Source organism: Pogona vitticeps, chromosome 3 (assembly GCF_051106095.1).
Source record: "Pogona vitticeps strain Pit_001003342236 chromosome 3, PviZW2.1, whole genome shotgun sequence".
Taxonomy (NCBI): domain Eukaryota; kingdom Metazoa; phylum Chordata; class Lepidosauria; order Squamata; family Agamidae; genus Pogona; species Pogona vitticeps.
In genome coordinates this window covers 69,809,094-69,836,258 of record NC_135785.1, presented here as the reverse complement: position 1 = coordinate 69,836,258, position 27,165 = coordinate 69,809,094, and the positions used below count along the sequence as shown (strand labels likewise).

At 42.7% G+C, this 27,165-nt stretch overlaps 1 protein-coding gene across 23 annotated transcripts in view; it reads right to left on the bottom strand.

Moving 5' to 3' along the window:
* The window catches only part of TACC2 (transforming acidic coiled-coil containing protein 2), a 219,665-nt gene that overhangs the window by 41,163 nt on the left and 151,337 nt on the right, over window positions 1–27,165 (bottom strand). For 11 of the 23 annotated variants that reach the window (XM_078391169.1, XM_078391174.1, XM_072995450.2 and 8 more), the window contains 3 exons: window positions 15,191–16,520; window positions 1,762–1,822; window positions 488–698 (listed from right to left, as the gene is read on the bottom strand). In XM_078391169.1, coding sequence (XP_078247295.1) covers window positions 488–698; window positions 1,762–1,822; window positions 15,191–16,520 — 1,602 coding nt within the window. Of the gene's footprint in view, window positions 1–487; window positions 699–1,761; window positions 1,823–4,602; window positions 4,639–15,190; window positions 16,521–27,165 lie in introns of all 23 variants that reach the window. The other 12 variants (XR_013543921.1, XM_078391167.1, XM_078391173.1 and 9 more) reach the window with 2 other exon arrangements.

Sequence of the window (27,165 nt, the reverse complement as noted above, 5' to 3'; positions counted from 1 at the left end):
CCCTTATGCAAGTGTAAAATCAACAAGATTCTTGTCATGTTATCTATGCTGAAGCTAACTGCAGTTTAATGCTGATTTCGGTCTCCTTGTGGAGCAGCTCCACGTATGCCTAGCTGAAAGCTGAATCAGGTGAGCAGCTTGTGCTCCTTGGGAGCCTGCCTAAGGAGGTACCCAACTGAGCCAGTGCAATCCCCCCGTATTTTAAATGAGCCCATCTCTGCTTCTGCCAGAGAGCATGTGACAGCTCCAAACTCAGAGTGTTAGGCTTTGCCTGTTTCAAACAGGACGCTGGCCTTAATACAAAGGAAACAATGTATTAAGCTAAATACACAGGAAGAAAAACATAAAACAGGATCATTCAACTTCCAGGAATGGAGAACAGAAAACTTAAAAAGCGTATTTTGGTCCCTTATCACTTTTCACCTGTTTGTTTTTTCCCTCCTCACACAAATGTAAAGACTTACTTGGTCCCCATCTCCTAGCTTACCTTCTGTGGGAGAACTGAACTTGGTTTCATTTACAAAAGTTGACAGATCCGACGGCTGAGGGTAATCCTGCTTATCTGAATCTAGATCCACTGTCATACAAGTCCACTTCTGGCTGCCAGCTGAGGATGCCAGTTTCTCCTCATCTGTTGCATGAACCACAGTGCACACCACAGAAGAAGGTGTTTCCGCAGCAGGCAGCACAATGGAGTCCTAGGAGGAAAATAAAAGTTGAGTAACTGCTGTTCTGTAAAGAAAGAAAGAAACAATTGTCTCCTCTGTTGTGCCTGCCTTCCTTTTACTAGCTTCTTTCTTTTTAACTCCATGCAACGTACGTAGGCTCCACAGACAGGATCTGAGGTTTTCAGATGTCAAGAGAGATGAACGGAGGTTGGCCTACAGCAGGGGTTTCAGAAATGTTGCCTTAGTTAAAACTTAGTTGGGTTGACCTCAAATTTACCTGGCTCCACCCCTCTTACTGCCTCTGAAAGTGTTTTTCCACAGCAATGAAATAAACAAAATAAAGCATGACAACCAGTCTGTTTAAGATTATCCATTTTCTGCCTCACGAGACAGCCAAGTGAGGAAAGACGCCAGGCGGTCAAGTTCATCTGTGATTCCTTTCTGGATCTCTCTTGGCTAAAATAAAACATTTACCTCATCTCTGTGGGAAATATAGCCTGATGACTCCTTCTGAGCCAAATAATTTTTAATCCATTTAACTTTCCCCATCTTAAGCATAACCAAGGTTTCAAAGGCTTTTTAGTATCTTTCTCCCATTTTTTCAATATTCAAGTTTATTAAGATAATATCAGCTACCCTATTACACAATCCCTTTCATTTCTTTATTTTTCATGTTTGCTTTGAACACATCTGCTTGGAGAAATGTTCAAAAGTATAGATCACAGGTTTTGAACGCTCACTTTTCCCATTAAAGTACAATTTTTTTCTTTTTCCCCTTATCAAAAGATTGCTATCAAAATATCTGAGAAACAATGTTAGGTCAGAGATCCTATGTTCATTATTTCTATTCAAGTGGGATCCCAAAGAGAATTCCTTGATGTTTATAATGTAGCTGTCAGGCAATTAATTCTTAATACTGTACTGGCAGAGGTGTGCAGATTTGTGCTTTTGGACTTAAACTCCTAGAATAAACTAGACAGCCAACGTGCACCCCTCTATGGGATATAAGCCAACATTTTTCTTCAAAGGGGAAAACATTAAAACAAACAAACAAACAAACAAACAAACAAACAAACTTATCAGAACTCTTTACCTGTGAAGGAGCATCAGAAAGAGGAGATCTTTTCGGTGACTTTTTCACCCTAAAAGTATCACTGGAAATTAAAAAGCAGAAATAGTAAGTATGGCAGGCAACAGAAAACCAAGGGAATATAACAAGCAGCCAAAGAAAAGCTCATCATGGAAGGCTTTCCTGTTTCAGAAAGCTAAGTGTATGAACTCCATGGAACAGCATGCTAGAAACTTTGCTTTCCTGTCATGCACTTTGGGACTGAATCATTGCAAACAAACAAATAAACAAACAAACAAACAAACAAAAAAGCAAACAAAAATACACCAAGTATGATAATGGAATTAAATGGGGTTGTAACAGAGGGAACCATGATCAATCCAAATAATGAGAAACAAATTTGTTTATTTTGCTACAAGGAAGAAAGAAGGCCATTACAGCTCCAGAGAGAAGTTAATGTTAATCCATATATTTGATCCATGTAACCTTGCAATAAAAGGGAACAAAACCTTCAGAAACAGATGGCTCTCACTAATCAAATAAGTGAGGCGTTATGATTTGCTAGCAGAATAACCTGGTGCCTCACCCACCATTTGATCAAACAGCAAGAACACCCACCTGTATAAACCTTTGATCACAGACCACAAGGTATTTACTTTGGTGGCCTACCAACAAACATCTATACTTGCAAACCTACAGCTATTTTTTAGTTCTTTTGGACAATTTGATTTTCTTTCACTCAATTCTTTTTCTCTTTGTGATTTTCATAATTCCCCCCCCACACACACACACACACAAAACAACCTTGTGAGGTCACTTTTCTTTCTATACCACCAGACAAGGAAATACTGACTTTACCAAAATCATACAACTAAACTGTGGCAGAGTTAGGACAATCTCAAAGCTATATCTAAGGCAGGCCCTTTAACCCCTAATGCGGTGGTCCCCAACCTTGGGCCTCCAGATGTTTTTGGACTTCAACTCCCAGAAATCCTGGCCAGCAGATGTGGTGGTGAAGGCTTCTGGGAGTTGTAGTCCAAGAACATCTGGAGGCCCAAGGTTGGGGACCACTGCCCTAACGCATTGAATTTAACAGATATTCACTTCCACATCCATTCTAACAGCTAGCAAAGAGTTCCTCATGGAAGGCAACTAACTGTATTAGAATTACTCTATGCATCCTGCTGAAATAATGCAGAGATCTAGCCCAAAACAATTTATTGTGCTGCATTTCCCATCTCTTCAGCAAGCCCTACACACATATTCACAAACTCCAAAAATATTCACACATATGAATAGGATAAACTCCGGGTTGCCAGTACAGCACCCACAGGTGCTACTGTGTCTACAGGAAAATGCAGAGGCACCCACCAGGCTGTTTTCCCTTTCTTCTGCAAGTGAATGGAACAATTTCCTTGGAGCAAAAGAGTCCTTGGAAAGAGGTGGGCTTCTTCCCACTCTAGACATTTTTAAGCAGGGCACATTCTCCTCCCCTCTCCATGTGAATTAATGGACAAATTGTTCCATTTGCTTGCCCATCCAGTGGGAGGGGAGAAAAACAGAGAGACTGAGAAGAGGCAGAATGAGAAAGAAAGCATACACACATAGGATGCATATGCACAGAAAGAGAAAGGGAAGCAGTAGAGAATGGTAAAGAAGAATGGCTTCCTAAATTTTGGTTATTGGCCACAACATCCCACAGTAGCCAATCTGTGATGCCCACAGTGCTTCTTCAAAATTCCAATCACGACCAAAAAAAGGTTGAGGGGACCTAATTTAAGCAGAACTTACTATTCTGCATGATGACCATGCCCAAGATCTGAAAGCCAGATTTTGTGACAAAGAACTGTAACAGGAAAAGAATCAAAATTAGCCAAGACATATGGCTAGGCACCTAAACATAATGGCCAAGTCCCTAGTGGGTCCTTGAACTTATGGAAGAAACCCACCAGTTTTTCTTAAAGGTGGTGACTTCTTCCACGTCCACACAGGCCACATGCATCTGCAGCAAGACACCATGATTTTTTTTCTTTCACTCCATCTCTCTCTGGCACTCAAAATACTGCTCTAAAGGGTTTCCTAGGCCTCCAGAGCAAATGCATAGGGTACATAAGGGGAGATCCTCTATCTCCTGAGTTTTCTGATAGGCTCCTTCCAACAGTGTAAGGACTTAATGAGAGCTGGGTCATGCTCACTGACAGAGTCCAAGAATTTCAAAATTATTTTGTTATGCTCCAGATAATACAGCAGATCAAACAGGCAACAAGAGGACCCAACAGCAAAAATACCTTAGCATATGCACACACTAAACCTAGATCTTGCTCTGTTAGTGGTATAAAAAACAAACAATAGCCACTAGAAAGGCATTTCATCTTGAAAAGTATAGGTTTGTGTTTCCAAAGGCACCAAAATCGGTGCAGGAGACACAAAGGATGAGATTACCATGGTCATCAGATGGGGATAAAAATTGGTAACTGGTGGGCCGAGCAGCACAATGCAGGAGTGGATGGATATTTTTCCTGAAGCTTTCTTTGCATAGGAGCTCATTAAGCAAATTCTAATTAGACAACAACAAATAAAAATGTTCATATTGACACTTGGAAAACTTGGAAAATAAAATGTAGACGCATGTGGAAGAGAAAAAACAAATTTGTTCAAGCTTGTTCCCAAACATGCAATTCCCCCTTAATATTTTGGCTCCAGCATAAACCACTAATAGAACAGCACTGATGTACAAAGCACAATACTGGAGGAAAACTCCCATTAAAACCAGGGGCTGGGGAGCGAGGAGAAAGGAAAACAAAGGGCAAAAATCATGGGGCATTTCCGTCCATAACAAGCATAGTTACAGTTAAAATTACTTACAACAGAGAACATACAGACATCACGTCTTCAACCATCCTAAGACAAATAAGACAAAAGAGAGAGAGACAGACAGAAGGAACTGACTGACACAAAGGAGAGACTTGTTAATTGCATTAGCAAAACATCACGATGTCTTGGTGCTACTTTAGGAAATCCATGTCTTCCTAAAACAATCGTGAGAACTGTCAGGCCACGTTTTAAGGCCACAGTGAAATCCACTGAATGAAAGCACACCATTGCAAGGTTAAACTACCATAGGGTCTTACTCTTGTTTGGATTTATTTGGGAGCAGGAGAATCACAGAGATACAGGGGGAAATTAAGCCACTTTTCTTCTATTTAATCTGCCTGCTCTCTTCCTCCATAAAAGCTACTTTTCAAGGCTGATACGTATCTCTGACAGTTTAAACTCTGTCCATGGATTACCATTTCATGATAGCAGCCATCTGCTTCCTTGTCTTGGTTGGCTTAGATGAAGGGACAAGATGCATAAGCATGCCTAAGGAGATCACAAAGGGCCATGTCAAGAGGCAGAAGGGGCAAAGCATGGTATCTTGCTGCAGTTGACTCCAAGCCAAACTGCTTTACAGACCGTAACAAGTAACTCTCAATGAGGCACCTACATCTACCCCTGTCCTCAAGAATGCTTTTTGGCTCTGCAGAGGTACAGGAGGGAAATGCAGCCTTTGCAGGAGTGTGGCCTCCTATAACTGCTTCTTATTTATTAACAGAAAGCTGCATACTACTGAAACTTGAGTGAAATTTAGCTTGGTTCGCACAGGCACATAAATGCAAAGATGTTTTTAGCCCTTCACTTTTAAAACGATTACCCCTAACAATCAGTCTGCTTTCAGATCTGTTAGAACACCAAATTCCACCACAGTTAACCAACACAGAAAGATGCTCTAAATCCTCATTTCTTGAGATTTTAAAGTCTTGAAGACTGTACAGATTGTGGATTGTTGTTGTTTTAAAATAAATAACTGTCCAAAAGGAGACATGCCTTTATCCACTTTAGCACTTGCCAACATAAACACAGGATGGCTCTGAGTGCTGACACCTTTCATATCAAGACTTTGGTCTTTTGAAATGCTTTCTTGCCATCAAAAACTTGGTAAGAAAGAAATGTAAAACAATTGCTAGCTTACTAACTAGGTTAGCAATAGATGTATCACCACCACTGCCACAGCCATCATCAATGTCTGGTATAAAAGTCACCCCACATCGCAGCCATCGAGGTGACGTATAAGGGTACAACAATATCTGTCATACAAAAAATACCATTAAACCAATTAAACAACCATGCAGACAGCAGTTACTGCAAAGAGCAAAAACCAAAACCAAATCCTAATGATTAAGCTGACCCTATGATGAACTCAAAGAAGATAAAAATGGAAAGTAAGTCCCATAACACAGTCTGAAGTCATATAAAATATAAAGATAAGTAAGATAAAAGCCATTCCAAAGGAAGGCTTAAAAAACTATTAGAAACCAAGCTTTAAGGAGCAGTAGTCTGGTTAGCACCTGAATGGAAGCCAGCTTCAACACATCATCTTGACGTCCACGATGGAAGAAAGGTAAAAAGGACAGGTTACTTACCTGTAAACATGGTTCTTCAAGTGGATTCTCCATGAATACACACTAGTGGGTTTAGACAGCGCCTGCGCTGGCCTCTCGGAATTTTCTAGAGCTGTAAGAGAAAAGTAACAATGTTTTAGGCTACCCTATACCGCGCATGTCTAGCCCGCCAACGGCTCAGTTCCATATGCCCGCCACAAAGAAGAGTTGGGACTCGATTCCAATGACGGACATGTGGGGAGGCCGGGCGGGACGTGTGTATTCATGGAGAATCCACTTGAAGAACCATGTTTACAGGTAAGTAACCTGTCCTTCTTCAACGTGGTTCTCCATGAATCCACACTAGTGGGTGACTAGCAAGCAAACTTACTGGATGGTGGGCCGTCATTGCAGCAATGACGTAAGGACAGCCCTTCCAAACTTGGTCTCATTCTTGGCCCGAAGGTCCAACTTATAATGGGTGACAAAGGTGGACACATTAGACCAGGTAGCCGATCTGCAAATTTCTTGAATATCGACTCCTCGTAGCAAAGCTGTAGAAGTGGCCACAGCCCTAGTTGAATGGGCTTTAAGGCCCTCAGGGATAGGTCTGTGTTGTAGTTCATAGGCCAAAGAAATAGTGGAGACCAACCATCTAGAAAGAGAGGACGACGAAGCAGCTGAACCCTTTTGCTGGCCATAGAAGCAAAGAAACAGCCTAGGAGACTTCCTAAAATCTTTAGTCCTTGAAACATAATAGGCAAGCGCCCTTCGAACGTCCAAAGAATGAAGCATGCGCTCAACATCTGTCACTGCTTCAGGAAACAACGTTGGTAAAACCAAAGGCTGGTTAACGTGGAACTCAGAAACCACCTTAGGGAGAAAGGAAACATCAGGATGCAAAACAACTTTATCCTTGTAAAATTGAAGATAGGGAGAATCCGCACGCAAAGCTGCGAGTTCGCTCGCTCTCCTAGCCGAAGTGATCGCTACGAGGAACAAGGTTTTGAATGACAGGAACTTAAGGTCACAAGAGGTCATAGGCTCAAAGGGAGGTCTGGTGAGGCTATGTAAAACAGTCTGCAAAGACCATTGTGGCACTGGTTTCTTCAACGGTGGTCTCATGTTGCTTAACCCCTTGAGGAAGGCCTTAAGCGTTGGGTGCGAAAACCAGCGAGATGACTCAGAACCCTGAGGTTGAAAAGCCACAATAGCCGCTGTGTAAACCTTCAGAGTAGATTTGGACAATCCAAAATCAAAAAGATGTCTGAGGTAGAGCAGGAGAGTAGACAAAGACACTGGGGACGACTGTAGGTTGCGTTCCTTAGCAAACTTCAGGAAATTTCTCCATTTATATTGATAAAGTAACTTTGTTGCTGGTTTACGGGCTTTATCAATGACTTCAATTAGTGATGGGAAATCCTCCACGCTGTCAAATGGAGGGTTTCCAGGTCGGGATGCAGAATCCTCCCGTCGTCCAGAGTGAGAAGATGTGGATGCAATGGTAATGTCATGTAGTCCACTGCACTCTGAAACAGTGTGGAGAACCACGGTCGACGTGGCCACCAAGGGGCGATTAAGATCGCCTCCACCTTCATTCGCAAGGCTCTGATGATAGTTCTCTGCAGAAGAGGTAGCGGAGGAAACAGGTAGACTAGTCCCACGTCCCAAGGGATCATAAAAGCATCCCCGAGGGAGTCCTTTCCTCTCCCGGCCCGGGAAGCGTAATGTAGACACTTCTTGTTGCTGGGGGTCGCAAACACGTCTACTAGAGGTTGACCCCACATCTGACAAAGTTTGAGGAACACCTGCTGATTTAATTCCCACTCGTGGGTCTGAGAAGAGCGGCGACTCAAGTCGTCCACCAGCTGATTGTCCGTTGTAGCAATGTGGATGGCTACCGGAAAGATGTGTTGCTGGTAGCACCACTCCCACAGCTGGACGGTGAGGAACAGAAGGGACTTTGATCTTGTGCCTCCCTGCTTGTTCACGTAGAACATCGTGGTGGTGTTGTCCGTGACTAGTTGTATGGCCCTGCCCTTCACCAGGGGAAGAAAAGCCCTGAGGGCTTTTATGACGGCCAACATCTCCAAATGGTTGATGTGCAGCGTCGATTCTTCTGGGGTCCAGAGGGCATTGATCTGATGACCCTCGCAGTGGGCCCCCCAACCCAGCGGGCTCGCATCTGTGGTGACCTGTCTGGTAAGTAGAATAGGTCTGAAAGGTCTGCCGACCAAAAGATGAGGGAGGAATGTCCACCACTGGAGTTGACTTGCCAGTTCTGGTGTGACCCTGAGACGCTTTCTTTGGCTGTCTGTCTCTGGATCGAACAGGGTGAGGAGCCAAATTTGCAGGGAGCGCATCTTCAACCGTGCATGAGACAAGGTGGCTGTTGTCGATGCCATGAGGCCAAGTAGATGTTGAGCTAACCTGGCAGACACTGTGCGTCGTGGTTTGAACCTGTGAACTGCTTTCCTGATTTTGTGGACGCGTTCTAGAGGAAGAAACATGCGAGCTTGTACTGCATCGAGATGTGCTCCTATGTAGTCCATCGTTTGGGAGGGCTCTAGATGAGACTTCTCGTAATTGATGGAAAGTCCCAGAGCTTGAAGAGTGTTGAGGACATAACGAGTGTCCCGATATGCCCTGGCTTTGGATCTGGAGACGATGAGCCAATCGTCGATGTACGGGTAAATTTGGATGCCTTGCAACCTCAGGTAAGCCGCCACCGGGGCCATACATTTGGTAAAGGTCCTCGGTGCCGAGGCTAGACCGAAAGGAAGAGCCACAAACTGGTATACCGTGTCCTTGAACATGAGACGGAGATACTTTCTGAATTTCCGGTGTATCGTCACGTGAAAGTAGGCATCCTTGAGGTCCACCACCACAAACCAGTCTCCTTTCTTCAACAGGTGAAGGATCCCTTCTAAAGTGACCATCCTGAAGCGACGAGGCCTGAGGTAAGAATTGAGGTCCCTCAGATCTAGTATGGGACGCAGACCGCCGTCCTTCTTCGGAACAGTGAAATACCGGGAGTAAAACCCGTTCAGGATGTCTCGTTGAGGAACTACCTGGATGGCCTGTTTCTCTAGAAGGGTGAGAATCTCGTCCTCTAGGATGGGATCGAACGAGGTAGGCTTGATCCAGCCTAGAGGAGGTAACTCTATAAACTCCAGGCGGTAGCCGGAGCTTATAATGTTCAAGACCCAGGTGTCCTGGGTAATCATGTTCCAGTTCAGAAGGTAAGGAGAAAGTCTTGTGCGTGACCTGATGGACCGGATGGGATGATGAGAGTCAAAGATATTGTTTTGTCCTTTTCCCCCCAGGTTTGAAGGACTGCCGTTTGTAGGCCTGAGGCTTGAAGCTGGAGGCCGATGAAGAAGCCTGCGAAGAACGTGGAGCTTGAGGGCGGAACGACCGGTAAGTGGAAGGACCAGGTTGTTGGTAGGTCTGTTGTTGGTAGGCTTGTTGCTGGGTTCTAGGCCTCCACTGAAATTTGGAGGTCCTGGACTGCTGCTGCACTGCATAGGATTTTGCCGTCTTTTTGCTCTTGTGTAAGCTCTCAAGGTTCTCATCAGTGGAGCCATTGAATAGTCCTGTCGCATCAAAGGGCAGATTTTTGATCCTAGCCTTGATGTCCTCCACAATGTTAGCGGAACGAAGCCAGGCGTGCCGTCTTAAAGTAATGATGGATGCCAAGTTTCTCGCATTGGCATCAGCTACGTGGCGAGAGGCCAAGCGTTGGTGTTTGGAAACGGTCAAGGCCTCCGCATGGGCATTAAGACAAGTCTGCCTGATGTCTTCCGGGGCTACTTGTAGGGCTGGCAAGACTCGTTCCCATAGTTGTTTCTGGTATGCACCCATAGCTACTAAGTAATTGAGAGCTCTGAGTGCAAAAGTAGTCATGGAGTAGAGCCGCCTACCCAAGACTTCCAAGTCCTTGCCTTCCTTAGTAGTTGGAGTTGGATGACCTTTAGCTGGCAACCTGGAAACACTAGACTCCACCACCAAGGAATTGGGAGCTGGATGCTTTAACAAGAACGAGGTATCATCCCCATGCACTCGGTACATGTTCTCAGTACGCCTGGACATATTGGGAGGATCAGCAGGGTGTTGCCAATATTCCTTGAGAAGGTCCATGAGCTCAGGCACGTAGGAGAGACTGACAGGACGAGACCTGGCCAGATGGATATCCCCAAAAATCAGGTCGTCTGCACGCGAAGGGGATTTCTCTATCTCCAACTTAAGTGCTGCAGCCATCCTTGAAACCATCTGAGGGTAAGAGGAGAAGTCCTCAGACGGGGAGGAGGGATGGATGTCCGCTGCGTCTGAGCCTAGGGGTTCTCCTGGAGGTGGTAAATCCAGAGAAGCCTCAGAAGTGTTGCCATCCTCTTGCTCAGAAGAGGTGTGAGGGTCCTGGCTATCCTCATCAGAAGACTGGAGGATGCTAGGATGAGAGTCGGTATCTTTGGTCTTAGAAGGTTTACGAGGTCGAGGTGCCTGAGGCACAGGATCAGGCACCGGGTGCACCGGAGGAGAAGAAGGTTTGGGCCGACTTGGAGGCTCAGTCGGCTTAGTCGGTGCCGAAGGAACAGGTTCGACGACGACCGGACGCTTGCGGTGTCGACCTTTCCTAGGTGGCGATGTAGAAGACGAGGAGGAAGAAGTATATCGAGACCTCTTCCGACGTCGACGCCGATCACGCGAGGTCGAGGAGGAGGACTCAGTAGAATAATCTCGCCCACGACGCCGATGACGGGACCTCTTCCTATCCCTGCTACCATCGGAGTCGGAGGAGGAGTAGTCCCGATGTCTGTGTTTTTTGTGCCTATCAGCACCAGACCCGCGTTTACGTTTGCGGTGGTGCCGGGGCTTCTTAGGCGCTGGCTCCTCCTCTAACTCGGATGCTGGAAGCCGAGGAGAGGGGGCCTCGACAGGCTTAGCAGGTCTCACTGGTGTGGATGGAGACTTGGAGCCTGGGGATCCCGGTGTAGATGATCGGGATCCCGTCCCTAGCTCGGGTAGGATGGGGCTACGAGGGACGCCCGGGCAAATCAGCCACTATCTTCTCCAAGTGGCTCGTTGTCGGTGACTTCTCGACAACGGACGGTGGCTCCTGATGAGGAGGCAATGAGGGAGCTAAGTCCGAAGCCGACTCTCGGTCTCGAGAGGAATCCTCAAGTAAAGGAGAGGGCAATGACGTCGAGCAGGATGGAACGACGAGGGTAAGCTCTCTAGCTCTCGATGTTGACTTTGTCGATGCCTTTTTCTTTTTCAGATGTTCCGACACCGGTGGAACCGAGGACTCGGCCGATGTAAATAGGGAGACCGATGCGGAGGTAAGAGCAGATGCGGTCTTCCTCTTCTTAGACTTGTCTTTCGAAGACTGCTTAGATCCCTTTCCCTTAGACGACTCCGGCGCCGAGACGATTTTGACTTCCGAGCGCACGGAGGAGGTAGAAGGTACAGCCTCCATTTGGGAAGGTTGGGAAGCGGACAGAGTCTGTTTCCACAAAAAATACTTCAGGCGTTGCTGGCGCGCCTTGAGAGTGACCTTCGTAAATTGTTTACAATGCCTACAGTGGGACACCGCGTGTGATTCCCCCAGGCAGTACAAACAGAGGGAATGCCCGTCCTGGAAGGGAAGTTTCCTGGAGCACGCGGTGCAGAGGCGAAAGGGTCCTCTCCTGGGAGATGGCTTTTCTTTAGGAGGCATAGACTAAGAGGAAGGAGGAAAACTGACCGTAGTAGAGGATCCGATCGACTAAGAAGAGAGTCGCGCCGAAAGGAACAAGGAAGGAAGTCCAATCAGGGATAATTGAAGGAATCCTGAAGGCGCGTGGCGCCTCAGCGGGGAGCCCGTTAAGGCCTATTAGGCCCCAGCGGGAGACCGCCTAAATCAATCAGAGCCGGAAACAGGCACAGTTCACTGCAGAATCACCAGAGGCAAAGAGTCAGTCAAAAAACGGTCCGTAGGTCAGGGTAGCCAAGTAAATCAAAGAAGAAAAATAGTTCGCTAGGAAAACGAACTAAGAAGACGAAGCTCTAACGAGAGGTCCCAACTTCACTGGCGGAAAAATGGAACTGAGCCGTTGGCGGGCTAGACATGCGCGGTATAGGGTAGCCTAAAACATTGTTACTTTTCTCTTACAGCTCTAGAAAATTCCGAGAGGCCAGCGCAGGCGCTGTCTAAACCCACTAGTGTGGATTCATGGAGAACCACGTTGAAGAACATTAGTTTAAAAAGGAAACAAACAGAGAAAAGTGTTCTGCCTCCCAAGGAAAGCAAGCCTAGTGTTTTGAAAACATCTAAGCTAGATTTGTACAGTTGGAAAACCAAACTGATACCAACCTTTCCACTTCAACAAAGGCAACAATAAATCACTGAAGAAAAGCACTAATTTTGGCAGCCAGAAGCTTTCCTACCCAAGGAGTTTCATGTTAGCTTTAAGGGGTTTATTCTTTACAATTTCTGTTATTTGAGGTAATAGGAAAGACACAGTATTCAGGAGTTCAATGTTCATTTGTGGGCTTACTGGTTTTCCTGCAGGCAAGACACTCTTTCATGATTCTAAAATATATCCATGCCTCTATCTGTGCTTCCATTCACTCATTCACCAATCCATCAGTCCATCCTTCCATCCATCAAATACACACAGACATACTGTATAATTGCTGGTACCTTAAAACAAATTGTTCTAAATCTGGTGAACAGAGGAATGAAAATAATTGGGCACAAATTAATCTCCTTTTTTGTAAATATCTAAGGTTTTACTTATTTTGCAACAATGTTGTTCATAGGTAATAGATCTACATTTAAGATCATCGTAGTTTACTGTTCATGAACAGACACATTCTTGCATAGCTTCTGTTGCCACTAGAAATAGTTAAAGCAATCAGAAACCAACAAAGAATCAAAAGCTTGATGTTACATCCACAGTGAGGACTCCTGGATCGCCAGTCCACTCCCATAATAAGCAAGAATTAGAAATTATGGTTTGCAGTTTGTTTTGAATATCCAATAAATCTGAAAGCAACATGTCTCAAGTTACCGCTTCAGTGTAACACCAAGGTTGAGATCCTTTTTAACATCTGGTTATTTTGGTTATACTTGGCAGGAAAAAAGAATCACACATTTGTGAGTGGGCACCATGTGTGAGTATGGTATTTCAGAACAATAAGGTAGGGATCTCTGGAATTCTGGCTGATCATTATGCGTGAATGCAGCCAGTGTCTATTTCAACACAAAACTTTAAGGGGTAGGGTTTGAGATGAGCACGAATGAAGTCTATGTCTCTACAGATAAATATTTGAGAACATTGTAAGCATTTATTTTCAGATTATCTAGGCATTAATATTTTTTCCCTTTAGAATAGCCAAGAATGGGTAAAGAGTGCTTTTGATTTAGTAATGGGGTACCCACTAAAGAAGAGTGAGCAAGCAAGCAAGAGCTTCTTGATCAATGTCAAACGTGCCACTTTCTAAAACGAGATTTCCCAAGAATATGAAAACACAGCAATAAGCAATATTAAGCTTTGCCTTCTGGAATGAATAGCCAACAAGGTTGTTTCACCATACCTGAAAAATGCAACATTAACATGGGACAGAAAAAACTCACAGGGAGCAGGAAGGAACCTGTGAAACTTACTTGCAAGGTTGTATCACATTTTCTTGCCAAAACATTATAAGACATAATACCTCGCCACCTCATATTTCATTAACTAAGGGTGGAAACTCCCACCTGCAACTATCTTGTTGCAGCCTAAGTGAAACATTTAGGTGGTAATGCCTCTACATGGCTTACCCAACAGCACTCCTACTTGAGGCATGAACTAGCAATAGAAAACTAAACTCACTTCAACAGCACCTGTGGCATCTTGATTATGTGATACATCCCATACAAGCAGCAAGCCAGTGAAATGAGCAGAGATACTCAGGACTGGAGAAAAGATTGGCTTTTTTGACTACTGTATGTGAACAGCTCCATTCATATAAAACTTTGCATACACTGTATTCACATGACTAAAGCTTTGCAGATTAGCCTTTAATCCTGTGAACACCTCTTTATATTTGGCTCAGCTCCTTCAACTGAATAGTTGGATCACATATTTGAAAAAAAGGGGGAGGGAATAAAAAGATATGAAGGACTTCGCTGAAAAAATTAAAAGGTATTCAGATTTTCTACTCCAAAGTGTTAGGCACCTTGTCCACATCAATGAGCACATCTGTTAGAGGCCCACTGACACTTCTATCTACAAGGACTGAAATTGCCACCTTCCTCTTGTCTTGCAAGCAGTTTGCCTTCCAGAACAATTCTGGTCATTACAACTGGTCAGAATTCCCCTCTGCTCCACATACTGGGGAAAAAAGTCAATTCTCCACTCCACCTCTCTGTCTGCAAATTTTCTAACATTTAAACCTGAAGAAGAGTTTTGGAGAGCTCAAAAGCTTGCCACATTTGTATGTTTTAGTGAAAAAAGTTCACTTAATCATATCTTTTGTTTTTACTCATTAAGGCTAGCCCCATCACTATGGCCTCAGACAGCAGACAGTAGGTGTTCTGAAAGAGCAAACGATGTTTAGTTATTTTTGATGAAAGTATTCTTACTGCCAGAAAGAGAGAGAAAGAGGTATAGTACTTGTGAAATATTCTGCCTCAAGTGCTAAAAAATACTTGACTGGCTTAAGAGGACTACAGATCTTGACTGGAGAAAGTGGTACCATGTGCTGCTCTGCCTCAGGCAGCAGAATGCCTTGTGCTGACCCTGCCACTCCACAGCCTTTTTTCTATTTAAAAATGGTAAGATTGTTTTTTTAAAATATGTGTGAGAACACACACATGATACTTCAAACAGCCTAAAGCTTACTGGGGAAGGATATCGTGAAATAACCTTGTATTCATATTCATAACACAGTGTAATTAATACCACACTGCCTAAATATAAATATATGAACCTGTGCACACATTTTTTTCTTTGATGGGCAGGGGGGAACTCTTTACTGCATATACATTTTTCTGTATTCTGACTTACGTCTTGAGTGGCGTTTTCTTCTTTTTTGCAGGTTTATTGAGGCCATCTCCTTCAGTCCCATTGATTTCACTGGCATTAGCTGGTATTTCAAAGGAGGCGGGAGATTTTGTGGGAGAGCTGGCTACCTTTGACGAAGTCTTGAAAGGGTCAATGGAGTCCTCACACATGTCTGGATCAAAGGTATACGTTGCTGTCATCTGCTGAGGCAGTTTAGGCGACTCTTGCATTTTGCAAGTGGAAGAAAAGGGATTGAAGTTTGGGTCTTCCCATTTGTCAATATCAAAAGTGTAACTGCCCTTGGGAAGAGGGATTTCATTTGGATCGGCAGGGGCCTTAGTCGGCGTTGTGGGAGCATTGTCGAGCTTCTCCCCAGTCTTTTTTGGCTTTGGCTTCCTGAGCGGCATTTTGGCACCAGGCTTTTTGCCCACTTTTTTGGGCAAAGGGGGGCTTCCTTGATGCTCCTCCCCACTGCCTTTCTCCTCGGAATAATCAAATTCCAGCCTCACTGCTAAGCCTTTCACTGGAGGATCTTCTTGTCCTCCAGTGTCCGAAGGTGTTACCTCCACGGCTTCCGGTGCCGTCTTTAGAGGGGAGGCTTTCTTGCTGGCAGGGGGAGAGTTCTGTACTTTGTTGTCTCCGGCACCAGATGTGCTAATTTCCTCAGTGTTACTTGGGTCTAAGGTATAGGTTGTTTCTGGAGCACTAGGAGCCTCCTCCCTTTCCTCCGTTCCAGCAGCACTGTGGGCAGGCTGAGTGCACTCAGCTCCACTGAGCTCCAAGCTCTCCTCAGACGCTTTTTCTTCACTTGGGACAACTGAATCTTGCTGGGCCTCAGATGGTTCTGGCTCTTTCACTGGTGGAACATCAAGAGACTTTTTCCCCAACTGTTTTTTCTTTAAGGAAGCGGGCCTAGGTTTCTTTGTACGCTTAAGAGTACTGGAAGCACTGCTTGAACCAGTACTGAATGTGTCTGTTGCTGAACCGGCTGTCTCGTTATTTCCGAGAAAAGATGCTCCATCAAAATCACCGGCTTGAAGACTAAGCGACCGAGACAAAGTAGATCTGGAGACTGGAACAGAATCTGTAGATTTCCTTCGAACATGTGACTTGGAGTCACGGCTTCTGATGTCTAGACAGCTAGGATCTGCTGCTTGCAAAGAATCAACAACCTCAATGTTATCAAAGTCTAAGTTGTAAGTCCCACTGCTTGCAATAGGCTTGTCCTCATCAAAAACAGTAGAAAACGAATGGGGAGGAGGATGGAATGGGCTTTCTTCAGTTGACTCGTTGAGTGAAACATCAGTTACTGATACTGTATCAGAACAAATTCCTATCAAACAAAATAGAAAGTGATTAGTCATAATTACTAATGAAACATGAACATTTTAAAAAAACAGATTACACACAATGATTTACGACCAATTCCTTCATTAACTTACAGTTTTTTTTCCCCCTATGTGCATCTCTCTTTTTCGGAATGCACATGCACACACATGTATACAGTATTCTGGTGTTTTACGTATCAAGACATAATAAAAATCATCTGGTCCGTAGCAGGTCTGAAAATTAGGTAAATATAACCTCAGATGAACAACAACACATTATATATTATACCGTGCCATGATTTATTTTACAAAAATAAAGCCAAAATGGAGACACTATGTGTGAAAAACTAAGTACGCTCTTACCACTTCCACAGGAATTAAGAGGCTAAGTAGCAGCCAGGTGCTGCTCACCAAATGCCCTTGAGTAAGATCATCCGCAAGTCTGACCACCTCTACAAAGCCAATGTATTAGCGCTTTGCTCATCTGGAGCATTCAGGTGTGTGTTAACATGATGTCAAGGAGGAAAGACATAAGCAAGGATCGTAGAGAAGCAATTGTTGCTGCCCATCAGTCTTGGAAGGTATAAGGCCATTTCCAAACAATTTAAATCCATCAGTCTACAGTGAGAGAGATTATTCAGAAGTGGAAAGCATTCAAGAGAGTGGCCAATCTTTCAAGAAGTGGATGGCCAAGCAAATTCATGTCAAGGCCAGACTGTGAAATGTTCCGAGAAATTGCAACCCCCCCCCAAGAATTTAATATCAGATTCTACAGGCCTCAGTGAGCATGTTAAATGTTAGAGTTCATCACAGTACAATTAGAAAAAGACTGAACATGTATGGTTTGTTTGGAAGGGCTGACAGAAAAAAGCCTCTTCTCTCTAAACAGAACATGGCAGCATGGCTTAGGTTTGCAAAGTTGCATCTGGACAAACCATAAGATTTCTGGAACTATGTCCTTTGGACAGACAAGACGAAAGCAGAGATGCTTGGTCATAATGCACAGTGCCACGTTTGGTGAAAACCAAACAGCATATCAGTACAAACACCTCATACCAACTGCCAAGCACAGTAGTGGAGAGATGATGATCTGGGTTTGTTCTGCAGCCCCAGGATTTGGGCACCTTGCAGTCATTGACTTGACCATGAACTCCTCTGTATACCAAAGTATTCTACAGTCTAATGTGAGGCCATCTGTCTAACACCTACAGCTTGGCCAAAATTGGGTCATGCAACAGGATAATGATCCCACTACAAACAGAAGGGCTGAAAAGGAAAAGAATCAAGGCATTGCAATGGCCCAGTCAAAGTCCAGACCTCAATCCGACTGAAATGCTGTGGCGGGACATTACAAGAGTAGTGCATAAACAAATAACCGCAAACCTCAGTGAATTGAAGCAATGTTGTAAAAAAGAGTGGGTAAAAATTCCTCAACAATGATGTGAGAAACTGTAAAGCCATACAGAAAATGATTACTTCACATAATTGCTGCTGAAGGTGGTTCTACAAGCTATTGAATCATAAGGTGTACTTGGTTTTTCACACATGGCTTCTCCATTTTGGCTTTATTTTTGTAAAATATTCATGGTTCAATATGTCATGTGTCTTTGCTCATCTGAGGTTGTATTTCAGACCTGCTAAGGACCAGATGATTTTTATTATGTCTTGATGTGTAAAACCATGGAATTGAAAGAGGGTGTACATTCTTTTTCAGATGAATATATATGGAAATCAAGATAATCTGGAACTGAGAGTTAAAACAAGAAGAAAGGAAGAAGCCAAGAGGGAAATGACTTGTAAGAAGGTCAGGATCAAGTTTGTCCCAACTTAATTTCAGTTTTAAAATCTATTCTTATATTTTACAAATGTAAATGTAGTTGCTGAGATGGTAAAAGTCATTAGACAGCTGTTCAGTTACTACCATAAACAAAAGTTAAGTTTTAAGGGTAGGACAAACACAATTGTTTAGATGTAGATGGTTTGTATCTCCCATGATATCTCACTGTTGGCTCTGCTGGCCCAGGCTGAGGGAGCTGCAGTTCAAGAACATCTACTGCCCTGCATTTTGTTCACCCGGGCTTAGCCAATCTGTTCAGTCCTGACACCTATACAAGAAATGTGCCAGTTGCACACAAAGTTATGAAGCACATACAAATCAAATTTGCTCCCTCTTGAACTTTTTCAACGGAAAATTACACCATTAAATTGGGTAAATCAGGTAGGATAAAGCTTCTTCTGAGCTTGGATGAAGCCTTATGAATATGTCATTATTTCATACAGAATACATTATCTTCTTTTTTTGCTGAAACCTAACATTCTGTTCCTTTTTGAGGGGAGGTGATGTCAGAGAGAAAAATATCACAATGATGTTCTCAGGAAACGATAAAGAATTACTCAAAACTATCTTATAAAAACATTATTCAGAACCTAGCAGACTACTGTGATTCTATTTTGCAAAACATAAAAATCTATTCAATTAACTGGCTTTGTTTGTGCTCTGAACAGTTCTGATCTACCTGTGGAAATGAACAAACCTACTATGAGGAAGTATATATGATTAGGAACAGGCAGCCCCAGAATGATGGACAGACATTTTGATGCAAAGGAATTCCAAAGACTGAACTCCAAAGTCGAATTAATTTAATGGGAACGATTTAAATTGACCCTGTCCTTAAAGCAACTTTGAGCAGTAGTTTAGCCTAAGACTAACCTTCAAAGAAGGTTAGTTGATGAGATGGTGACAAATCTACATCTACCTAATGGGTTTCATACTATGGTTTTCTGAGATCAATGACAATTGCAGTACACTGATTAATTTAGACTGTCATCATTACCTCTTATCCACCCATACAGTGTACTTTGCCACTTTTGGGCAGAAATAATTAACATTTTCATCCTAGTATAAAACAAAACAAATTTTAAAAAGGCATATATGATGACGATCCAGCTGAAAATAATTTACATCACTATTACTAGCTGTCAACACTGATCTTTCCAGTAGATGTGCTGCCTAAACCCTTTTTTCCCTAACAATTATTTTACTCTGCATGAGGTCCATTAAAATCCCGTGAAAGGGCATAACCAAAAGCATATTCACAGCACATTTCAGTACTCCAATAGGCAATTATGGTTATTTCACTATATGTGCAGATTAAATTTCTGGCATAATTTTTTTTTAATGGGAAATATCACAGAATAAACATTTTGAAGAGCTAATCACAGATTTTCAATGCCACTGAAAGAGAGGAAAGAATTCATTGTATTTCATATAGCTAACGGATTGTTAAAATTATTTGTAGCTAGTTTAACCACCCAGTTTTGCACATGTGTTTAACAGGCTAAATGCTGCTTTTCTTAAAGTGAGCTATTCCACGAACTATCACACAAATAAATGAAAATCTAAAACACATGTTACCCAGTGAAAACAGCCACAAATATATATATTTTGGAAGCGTACTTTCTTTCTATGTAGGATAAGGAGAGCAGCGCACATACCAAAAACCTTTGGCCTTTAAGAATCTTAAACCAGGGATGGGGAACATTTTAGAGCATAACTCCCCAAATTACTTAACATTCCTCAGACTGGCTGGGGTCTTTGGGAATCTCAGCTGATGATACTTGGAGAGCTAAAGATTTCCCATCCCTGCTTTAAGCAACAAGTAAAATAAATAAAGTCCAGACAAAATGACAATAGATGGAACCCAAAGAATTTTGGACTTGTGGGATGTTACAGGCATGCAGGACCATGGAAGTTCAGGGAACATGTTACGGCTGGAATTAGGGATGCACATGCTAGGACTTCCACCAGCTACATTTCAGTATCTTATCACCTGATCCATCAGAAGTGTCCGCAACCACAAGTCTTGCCAATTGGGTCCTTGTGCCAAAGTCATAATCAAAACTGCAGTAAGGACCTCAGTGGCCAATCCCTGTTCAACACTGGCCATGAGACTCCAGTTTGTATGTGACAGGGAATTTTTCCCAAAGTAATCAATACCTTCAGAGGAAGGTCTGTTCCTTGATGTTCCTCAAGACAGCAGTGGAGTCGGTAACAGTTAAGTTTTCCCCTTCTTGTGCATATGTTAACTGCAAAGATGCACTAATTTGAATTCAGCCCTACTAAAATATTTCTGTCTTTGGAATCAAACCAGATGCCTCTGTGATCCAGACTGCATTATCTGCCTGTGGCACTTTCAATGCTGCCTCCAAAACCTGGAATTTTTATCTCCCCTAAGAAAATTTTCTATTTTTTCCACCACTATTTTAAATTTCATATGGTTTCTCAAGCTGAAAAGTATTATTCCTAGACCTCAGACAGACAGACAGACAGACAGACACACACACACACACACACACACACACACAGAGAGAGAGAGAGAGAGAGAGAGAGAGAATCTGGAAGCATACCAGTTCAGGATGTCACCTGATTGAACTCTTACACCTATCATTCTGTCAATTGTAGAAATTAAACCTTATTTTAATGCAACATCACCTAAGACTGTATTACCTGCTCCTGATGCCCTAAAAAACAACAACAACAAAAAAAAAAACAGGACCTTTTAGGCACACTGTCCCATCATTCAGAGCTCTGTGCAGCCAAGGAGGTGTCTTTCCTTGGTTGCACAGAAAAGTTAGTTGCAACCAGAAACCATGAGGCTGGGTGCAAGCTCCAGTTTGAGTCAATGGCTGAAATCCTACTGCTTAGCATAAGTTAAAGAAGGCTAACACAACCAATGGGACTTACAGAGCAGTTGTCTCACCAAATTCTCAGTGATTTAATAGGTCTTCTCTAGTTGTGTCTTACTCAGGACTTTAGCCAATGCAAGCTCGAATACAGGACTCAACTCATACAAACTGGGACATTACCCAAGAGACACACTACATAGGTTAAAGCCAAATTTTCACAATATGCTATTTTGGTCCATCTCTAGACACACTACAGCAAGGAATTCACTCTGCAGTTTATCCTGATTGTATGTTTATCTCACAGAAATGTGAATATACCTGGACAAGGTCTAGAAATGCCTGCTGTTAGGGCACCCCATAAGGCTCTGACTCAATAGAAGTAATAAGTCTCTGGAGTGACTCAGGGGAAAGCATAACATGCATGATTGGCATATTAGGAAAGGCTTGGCCAAGCAGATAAAGCCAATTCCAATGTTCAGAAAAAGCATGTGGATCTAGTCTTTACGAGCATACCATCTTACAGTCCACGTAGGCAGATGCTTGCTTTTCAAAAGATGTCAAAATCCCCTGTACATGAAATGCCTGTGCATCCAGAATGAAATTTATTTTCCAGTCTTCTCCCTGATGCACTACCTTCATTTTCAATATTTCCCTGTGGTGGAAAAAAATTGCCTCAACGTGATAACTATTTGTGTGCAAAATTCACCACACATACTTAACATTTTGCACATTCAAATATCCTGGCCTTCAAAGTACCTTTAGGGACACAGGAGAAACAATGGCCAGTTTTGTCTGATTTTGAGCGAATGAACACAAACATTTCGCCTTGTGATGCCAGCTGGCACGAGGAGTGATTGAAACAGCTTTCTGAAGGGGGGATGTGTGATTGAGCTGTATGCCAGATCTTTTACTCCTGTATTGTAGATATAGTTTTAACACTGCAGTCCTGCCCATGTTTATGCCAAAGTAATTCTGCCTATAATAACTTAGATATGAACCAGTAGCTTCCCATGCCATGATCTGGGACATCCATAACAGATCATCAGCCTAAATGATATGAAACTGCAGTACTCTCAAGGATACATATCAGAAAAGCAAGAAATCTGGAATTTTTGCTCTAAGAAGATGCCAAATTCTGAATTCAGAACAATGGGCCCAACTATTCATGAAATGTGTGTGGTTTTCTATTTTTAAAGAACTAGTATCTGTATCTAAGCAAACACACCCACCCACAAATTCAAGAACATGTTTTTATATAGAGAATGTACAAAATACAGAAGAAATCACTGCTCACTTCAAGTTGTCTCAAACACTAAGAAAACTGAATGTTAATAAAACCATAGAGTTTGGTGCAAGGGCAATTTTCCCATTCTAAGGATTGTGGTTGAATTTTGTTACCTGTTTTTTAATTAGACTTCCTCTAGCCAGATAAGCAGTTGTTCATTTTTCACACAATGAGTTCATTTTTTGGACACTGATCAAATTCCTTTTAAAGAGACAGTTCCAGTTCTGTTTGGACTCAGAACTTTGACTTAAGTAGAAGATAAAGCACCATTTTGATGGTTAAAATTTCAGCAATAGGAACCAATGAACTTGGTAGCAGAAATCCTGTGGCAAAATTTACACCCAAGAAAGCTGATGACATCATCGGCCATAAGCAACGTACCCTCTAACTTTCAGCTCCGATGGTGGGGCTTTGCCTCTCGTGCGTGAAACTCTGCTCCCCTGTGCACAGGGTTCCGTCGTGACCAGAACCTAATGTGATCACTGGGATCATGGGGAAGATAGCTGCGTGAAAGGAGACAGAGGCATGCACACATGTGCCCAGCTTAGAGGGAACCTTGGCCACAAGCTGTTATTGATGGTTAAAAGGTTCATATCCTAACCAGCTTCAGAGGCTCCTTAGAGATCCCTTTCAGCTTGGGGGAGTTTTTAAAGTCCAGACATTCCTGAACCAGTGATATTAACAATGGCTATTAGGTTTATTTCCTGATATCTTTCTGTTTCATACAATTTAAAATAAATTGTCGCCTAGAGTGGATGAGTCGCCCAGATAGGCGGGGTATAAATCAAATAAATAAATAAATAAATAAATAAATAAATAAATAAATAAATAAATAAATAAATAAATAAATAAATAAATAAATAAATATTTTCACTAAAACCTCATGTTTCTTATTTATATTATGATATTACATCAGCAGCCTTTGCCCTTCTTGGAAGTGGGAACCAGACTACACAGCAAGTGAAACTTCATTTTCTTTACACCCACATGTTCCCTTGTTCTTTTCTGAACCTTAGATGGACTAGGAGAGATAAAGAGATATACCAAAAATGAATATTGCCTGTGCTTAAATAAACACTTGCCAAAATATTTCATCTTGATTTCAGTGATATCAAACTGAAGAAGTTAAAAATCCTATGCCCTATAGAGATGACACAAGACAAACATTTCCATGTGTTTATCTCCCCCCCACCCCAGCCCGGATCAATCAGCACGAATTAGTGCCAACAATAAAAGCAAGTCTTTCCCCTCGAGCGTCCTCATCAGGTTCAATTCTACCAAGAAACAACCACAAATTTTATATTAAATATATTCAGTATAACATAAAGTATGCTGTTTCTATACTACCTCATAGCACTTGAAGCACTCTCTGGGTGGTTCACAATTTAATTATGCAGGCTACACACTGCCCCTCCCAGTGAGCTGGGTACTCAATTTATTGAACTTGGAAGGATGGGAGACTGAATCAACCTCGAGCTGGCTACCTGAGCCCATTAGGATCAAACTCGGGTGGTGAGCAGAGTCTGGACTGCAGTACTACAGTTTTACCACTGCACCATGAGACTCTCAACTGACATATTGAACATGCCGACTTCAACCCCCCCCCCCAAAAAATAACAATGAAACAATCAGCAAAATCAATGCATGCAGACACTGCCTTCCTGGCACAGCAAACTAGACAAGTGGATGGTGTATTTTGAGCAAGCTGATATTTTGACTGCATTAAGACTCCATGGGGAAGGACGTGGTGGCGCTGCGGGCTAAACCGCAGAAGCCTGTGCTGCAGGGTCAGAAGACCAGCAGTCGTAAAATCAAATCCATGCGACGGAGTGAGCACCCGTCACTTGTCCCAGCTCCCGCCAACCTAGCGGTTCGAAAGCATGCAAATGCAAGTAGATAAATAGGGACCACCTTGGTGGGAAGGTAACGGCATTCCGTGTCTAAGTCGCACTGGCCATGTGACCACGGAAGATTGTCTTTGGACAAAACGCTGGCTCTATGGCTTGGAAATGGGGATGAGCACCGCCCCCTAGAGTCGAACACGACTGGACAAAAATTGTCAAGGGGGACCTTTACCTTTACCTAAGACTACATGGAAAGCTTTCAAAACCCACACATTTGTTAGGGATCACATTATGACATTATTGTAGGAATCCCATCACATACATCGAAGGGGAGACTCAAGCAATGGCCATCCCAGGAAGACTCAAACAACAGACAATGGAGCTCTGAGGATGTGAACTCTTTAGCTCCTGCCCTTTTGACATCAGAAGTGAATCAGAAATGAATAGAATGCTGCCCTTTCACTTCAAAGGAGCTTCAACAAAGGGGTTTCACTACTTTTGACATTTAAACACAGGGGCTGGAGCTTTGTGGTTATGTAACATATATGCCTTTAGAGACAGAGCCTATAAAAGATTTGCAGTGTGGCTTTAAATGCTGTTGTCCGTCGGATCTTTCAGGAATAACATGTTAACATGAAAAAGAACTCCCTCCCCATTTATGCTTCTCTGCAAATATTTATGTACTGTATTCTGTAATGCCTTTCTGTATCACAAGTCTTCTCCTAAAAGTATCTTCATTAAGAGAGTCCAAGTGAATATCCCAATCTAGAATAAAAGGTATTAGTTTAAAAGCAGGTTGAATTTGTGTGCCTAGGAGGTATTTCACAGCTGCAGTATTTCATGGACCATTTCTTCTCAAGCCTACTATGAGAATATTTAGGCTCCCTCTCCCTTTCACACCTAATGTAAACAAACTGACACTCATGAAGAAACATAGCCCAGCACAAGTTCACTTACACACCTATGTTCTCTCTTCAGATCAATATCTAGGACTGCTTGCCGTAATGTGAAAAGTTTATTCCTACACCTCCTTTACCCTTGCTGCTCTATGCAATTAATTCTCAACTCTTGGTCCTGATTTCCTTAATGACTCAGAACAAGGATGGGCAATGTCAACCAGCTTGGTACCCAAATTCTTGTCCCAAAGCCCATCACAGGCCACACTAGGCCAAGAATGGCTGGAAGCTCCTTTTTTTTTTTTTAATCAGTCAAACAAACAATCAGAAAGTGCTTAGATAAGTAATGATGAGAATGGGCTTGGAGGCTGTGCAATGCTAGGGGAGGGCGTATGTGCTTTATCCACCCCGATTTGGAATACGAAATCACATAACTTAAGACTTGCAAATAACCACCATGATTGCAAACCTATTTAAAACTCTCTTATTCTCTACTGTATTATTACAGAATTGTTGTTTTCTTGCTTCACAGAAGCATAGAATCATAGAATAGTGAAGTTGGAATCGGCCTATAAGGCCATTAAGTCAAAACCCCTGCTCAAGGCAGTAATCAAGGGATATCTGCCAGGTGGTTGTCTAAGTTTCTCTTTAATGCCTCTAGTGTTGCAGCACTCACCACCTCTCAAGGTAATTGGTTCTACCGTCTTACTGCTCTAACAGTTAGGAAGTTTTTCCTGATATTCAACTGAAATCTGGCTTCCTGTAACTTAAGCCCATTGTTTCGTGTCCTGCACTCTGGGATGATAGAGAACAGATCCTGCCCCTCTTCTGTTCTCTCTGTTTTATAACAATTGGGCAATGACTTCTGGAAAAATAATGGATTTGTAAGCCATTCTGGGACAAGTATCTAGGAACTATATCAAGAATTAAATTTACCTGAAACAGGAGATGCTTAGAATATAAATAAATAAAGATAGAGATATAACTTATGGAGATCAGACATACATAAAACATTCAAATTGCCTGGATTGCGTTTAAAGTTCAGATGATATTCTTTATCTCAGTTGAATTTTCAAACAAAATACTGCTAACACAGCAGAGTTCATTACTGACAACTAAAGACAAAGGCACTTTCTACTGAATAAGTGCAGGTGAAGTGAAAGGAAAAAGGAGGGTTATAGGGACAGAAAGAATACAGGAACAAGTATGAATAATCAGAGGGTTCAGAGTGAATGGCAGGCTAGTTTTGTAATTACAGACCAAATCTTATTTAGCATATGCAAGCTTCCTCTCCCCCTCATTTACATGTCTGCAGCAAATGTGGAAATTAATCTCCTTTTTTCTCAAATAACGATAAATTTAAAGCCATTTGTTACTGTGAAAAGAAAATAGCAAATGAGAAAGAGGAGGAAGTCTGTACAGCCTCCTGGAAAATTCCAATAATAAAGGGTTTTGTCACATTCTATGTGGTGATTATGCTAGCAGCAGGCAGTGCTCTTAAAATGTGATGTATAAACAGGGGACAGTAATTCTCAAACATCTACCTTCACTTCATGTATCAAGGAGGCAAGAGCAAACTAAACAAAAAGCTGTCTGTTTTAACTTGTTTCCCTCTAGCTTCCTTGGGCTTTATAGGGAAAACGGAAACTCTGTGAGACATTTAGCTCCTGGGTAATGTCTTCCTACAGCTGAGGTTCACTACCATAATAAGGGTGTTCAACACACAATGGACAAAATCCTGTTGCTTAGCAAATTAAATTGCACTATAGGTCCATTTTGAACTGTGGTGCTGGAGGAGACTATTGAGAGTCCCCTGGACTGCAAGGAGATCAAACCTGTCCATTCTGAAGGAAATCAACCCTGAGTGCTCACTGGAAGGACAGATCATGAAGCTGAGGCTCCAATACTTTGGCCATCTCATGAGAAGAGAAGACTCCCT